Source organism: Merops nubicus, unplaced genomic scaffold (assembly GCF_000691845.1).
Source record: "Merops nubicus isolate BGI_N331 unplaced genomic scaffold, ASM69184v1 Scaffold24167, whole genome shotgun sequence".
Taxonomy (NCBI): Eukaryota; Metazoa; Chordata; class Aves; order Coraciiformes; family Meropidae; genus Merops; species Merops nubicus.
This window is the reverse complement of record NW_008622618.1, coordinates 1926-7092: the sequence shown is the minus strand read 5'-3', so window position 1 is coordinate 7092 and position 5167 is coordinate 1926. Positions and strand designations below refer to the sequence as shown.

General features: G+C 39.9%; 1 protein-coding gene across 1 annotated transcript; it reads right to left on the bottom strand.

Moving 5' to 3' along the window:
• Positions 1-509: 509 nt before the first annotated feature.
• On the bottom strand, positions 510-4867 carry TNIP2 (TNFAIP3 interacting protein 2; the record flags this gene model as incomplete). Its single annotated transcript, XM_008944873.1, has 5 exons — positions 510-791; positions 1078-1197; positions 1562-1843; positions 2368-2451; positions 4562-4867. Coding segments are annotated over 5 exons (1074 nt in total), but the record flags the coding sequence as incomplete, so codon positions are not given.
• Positions 4868-5167: the final 300 nt, after the last annotated feature.

Sequence of the window (5167 nt, the reverse complement as noted above, 5' to 3'; positions counted from 1 at the left end):
GTGTGAGAAGTTCAGCCTCAGCAGACAAGAAAATACTTTTGCTTTTAATCCAGATAAAGCACAATAATAAAACTTTTCCTCTCTTCTCCCAAAATGTTCCTCCCCTGTTCTCCAGCCCACATTTTTGGAAGAGGAAGAAAATTTCAAGTTCAGTAATTTTTTTCCACAAGCCTTCAGACTTCTGTACAGAACCAGACTTGCACAGGAGTCAAGCTGCACTCTGAGGCTAACTACCACTCTACGTTTCGGTTTAGTCTGTAGTAGAATTTGCATTGTGCTTGCCTTCCTCGTAGCTGTCAAAAATAATTCTTCATAAAACCACCTTGCTTTATCTTTCATAGAGTCCAAGAGAAAGTGAAATGAAGTAAGAGGTAGATACCGTTCATCCTCCTAATTCCCAAGAGCCATCCATTTGAATTACTCTGTTTTAGGACTGTAGGAGATAGGTACAGAATAAAGTTTTACTGTCTGTGAAGTAGTGATCAACTTACATGCCTCACATCATGTGGTCACTGACAACATTCGGCGACATGCTTGAGGAATTCATCGCCGAGTTCATCACTGAAAAATCTCATACAATGAGGGCACCTAAGTTCCCCCTGCGCCCTGCCATCAGGCCCTGAGTTTTCACTGTCCGCAGGAGGAGAAGCTTGCTCAGACTGTGAAGAAGTTCTTCTCGTGCCTGTTTGGCCTGGGCTACTGCCTCGCAGGTGTTCAACGTTTGTCTGAACATACGTATGATTCTGGTTACCAACGTGAACTCTGAAGTGACCATTTGTGTCTCTTGAGTCCTAGAAAGAGAAAGAGGCGCTCTTGAAAAACAATCATTCTCTTCCTTCTAAGAATTCACATTTACTATGTTGATCCAAAATAGAAGGAAAATGGCCTAGAAAGGGATATTACATGTGTAATGAAAGCACCTCCACTAGAACTATGAAATTAAATTTTTGACAGCTGCACCAAGCCGAAATAGTTTTAGAAGTACTCGAGTTTTTTAAAAACACATTTACTAGTGTCTTTTAGTCCTGGATCCTGTTGGCATGCTTTAACTGGAAAAAGAGTATGTTGTTTTCTTACCTGTCGTCGTGCTAGCTGGTGTTGAAGACATGCAACTTCTGCCTGAAGCTCTTGTATTTTACTCTGTGCTCGTTCTCTGTCTGATCTCTCAGATGTAAAATCATCTTTATAAACTAGCACCTGAAAAAGAATTATTATTTTATAAATCAGATCATTGGCAGTTTAGGTTAAAAAGTTGAGGCTGTGATTCCTTTGTTTGCAAATACTTATTCCCAGAATCTCAATATTGCCTTCTCTAGCATATCTATCTGTATTTCAAAGGTATTTGTACTTCTTTTTCAGATCTCTCAATTGCTATTCAAGCCAGCAGAACTGCATGCAGTTCTTCAGCAGTGAGTTTCCTTTAAATGTGTTGTAAAGTATCTGTGTAGCAAGGTGAGTGGCAAATGTCAAAAGAAATAATTTCATTTTTCCCCCTTGGGACTTCAGTGGTCTGTGAAGAAACTAAGAACTCCCATCTTTTGAAAAAAGAAACTTAAATGACCTGTTGTTCCAGCATTTGTATGCGCTCATTATCTCCTTCACTAGCTTTCTTCAGGTCTTCTAGTTCTCTCTTTGTTTTTACACATTCGTTCATTTTTTCTTCCAGTAGCTTGTTTAAGCGGCATATCTCCTTGTGCATCAGGTCAGAGGTGGTTTGGGCTGAAGTTATGCCGTGCTGCTGCTCCAGATGGGACTTCATCTCCTTCAGCTGCAGGTGGAGTCGGGTCACGTACTCCTCCCTGCTTGCATCGTATCTCTGCCATTTTGCATTTAAGCCTTCCACCTGAAAGATCACCCAGGAGAGTCATGAACAACATGAAGACACAAACTTCCAAGCTTTCACGGACTGGCTGTATGTCCAAGACTCAAATTCCCTAAAAGATAATGTAATAGGCTGACTCAGCTGCTGAGTGTAGATAAACCACTTCACAGGAGAGCAGGTATTTATCATGCTGTAAGCCAGGCTCTGCACAGGCAGCCTTCCCCATCTGCCAGTCCATGTTAAATAACAGTATTAAATTATATGGAATGGGAGGGCTTGGTAGTCACCCTGTTCTCCTGGGATGGAATCCTGATGTGTGGAAAGAACACTGTATTTTTAACAACAAAATCCCAATGCATTAAAACCAATATAACTTCTTCTTAGCTAGGGGAACCAAGATTACATGCCATGTTGAAATTACTAAGAAAAATTCTGGACTTTCATTAAACTGACATTTAATTAGATTAACCAGGCCTTACCTATTCCAAATTTACTGTAATTCAAAATAATCAAATCTTAATCTTGTACAGAATGAAAGTACTCACGTGAGCTACTTTTTGCTTTAACATCCTGTTTTCGTCTTGTAGGTTGCAGATAAGAGCCTGAAGTGAAGTTTCATTGTCTAAAAGCTGTAATTATCAGATAAAGGATGTGTTACTTTGACATCAAAATCCCAAATGCTACTTTGCTATGCTATTAAACTGGAAGTAATCGTTTTGAATTTCCTCTAAAACCATTTGTTATCAGTGAAACAAATGCATCTAGGCCTACTTATTTCTATATAGTATATTTCTAAATACTAGTAGTATAGCCTACAGCTTTTGTTATTAATAAGCAGGGCAAAAACATAGTCTTTTACTACCTTGGTATTGCTTTTAAATAGATGTCATAAAAACAATTCTGAGCCTGCTAAAGGTCACAAGAAAAATACTACGTTTGACACACATGAGGATCTACACTGGAGACAGCAGAGCTTTAATAGTTTACACAAACTCCTTGGAAACTACTTGTTTTGAGTGGGGGAATGCATGACAAAGACACAGATGTGCCTTCGTCTTGCTTTGTTATTACTGTCAATTTTGGCCAGTACTAGGAAGAACTGAGGGGAAAAAAAGCTCTGCTTGCTAAATAATTACTAAAATGATACCCCTTTTTTACAGTTGTGACATCTGCTTTAAAAAAACCCCGGTGTACATGAGTAATATTGAGCACTTTTGTGCAAAATTCCCTAGAATCAGCTAGTAATTGCATCTGAAATTTCTCTTCTTCAACAGGGAAGTCCCCACTGTACAAGGTTAGGTACTTATTACATATATCAAAGTCAATCAAGCTTCCTGTCTATCAAGTACATGTAAAATATGGTAATACTAAAAGCTTCAAGCACAAGTCCTTTTTTTCTTGTATCCACTCAACCTTTATTTCTTACAGAAAACTTTAATGTGAATAAGGTTGTTTTTTTTTTTTTTTTTGGAAATGCTCCTGGAATATTTTCCAGGTAGAAGTGAGCCTATATAGAGTGTGCCAGAGAAGTACAGATGAGTGGTCACGTGAAACACAACATTACCACTACGTAGGGGTAAGAACATGAGACTGAACTGTTCTTTCCTGTGAGAACTGGCTGTAGCATCCTACTCGATACTCTGACCTGTTATTGGAGGAAGCACCTCTCATGTTACTTCCTTATGGTATAACTGTAAACTACCATGATTTCTGGAACAAAAGGACACAATCTACCTCTACTCTATGCTGAAAAGCTTCAGCAAAGGTGATGATGGAGTGAGGCCATGAGCAAAATACAACATCCAGGTGTTTATTAGTGCCTTGCAGAAGCATTTCTGTCACCCTGCTATCATGAAGCAATTTCTCTCAACATCCCTGCTGGAGAGAAACGTTGCCTTCCGCTGGGAGGCCAGGAGGGAACCCCAGAGCAAAAATATTAAAGGTAAAGACACCTTGACTCATTCTTCCCCAACCCTAGCTTTAATGGCTTTAAGCTAGAAAAGGGGAGATTTAGGTTAGACGTTAGGAAAAGTTCTTCAGTATGAGGGTGATAGACCACTGGAATAGGTTGCCCAGACAGGTGGTGGAGGCCCCATACCTGCAGACCTTCAAGATCAGGCTGGATGAAGTTCTGAGTAGCTTGATGTAGTTGGAGATGTTGGGGGAGTTGGACTAGATGACCTTGGGAGGTCCCTTCCAGCCCAGACATTCTATAATTCTATGAACCCACAGTACTGTGTGTGCAAAGACAAATCGTGATCAGAGAAGACCACACACTATAGAGTTCTTAATATTACTTTAAAAGACCTCTACTTTTTTTTTTTTGTGGTTTAGATGCTGAAACAAGGAATCAAGAGATGCCACCTTCAAAAGCACAGCACCATCTAGTGATGCATAGAAGCATGCTGTGGTGTAAAGCATGGACCATCTCCTGTATTTGCAGGGAAGAACTGCAATCATGGCAGTTGCTGAGGCTGGAAGGGACCTCTCAAGATCATCTCCAAAAGAAGCCTCTAACGATGAAGCAAAACAGCCAAAATGCAAGTGACTGACAACTGCTTCCACCCCAAATTTTTGGTATTCAGAATTGTTTAGAGCTTGCCATGGTAGTCTTTTCATCCTACATGGAAGTATTTAAAGGGATGTTTCTTGCCACCCCCCATTTACAACTGTCCTATTGTAATTAACACTTCAGAAGCTACTAAGACTTTAAAAAAACATAGTAGCAAGTAAGAATACCTGATTAGATCTTTCGGTAGTTATCTGGTCATCTGAATTCCCCTTGTCTTTTCTTTGCTTCTCCTCCAGACGTTTTGCCAGATGTTGACACATTTCTGCTGTGGATGCCAGCTTGCGTTGCAGCTGGTGCGTTTCGTCCGCCAGCGAGCGGCACAGAACGTCGCTGGTGGCCTGAGCCTTCTCTCTCTCTGCCAGGCTCTTCTGAAGCCGTAAGATTTCTCTCTCCTTTTCATACGGAGGCTGATTTATCATCTGCTGTATCTCTCCATTTTTCTCCTCTAGCTGCTGATTCAACTTCTGTACTTCCTAAATGTAAGGGGGAGAGGATGTTATTTAAAAGAGAAGTGAACTCAAAAGCTGAAATATGTCTAAGACTGAATTCCACATTGCAGTAATTCCACGTTGCTCTTATATTCACTGTTAAGTACTTAGAAATTAATTGGATTTATTTTACTTTTTATATAATCATTTGAGCTTGGAACTGGCAGATCAATCAAAATGAAGAACTGCTTGGACAGCTATACAAGCACTTCCTAGTCAGTAGAATAAGAAACAACCAGGAAGAATCCCTAAGATTCTATAAAAGATAAACTGCAATTATAAACT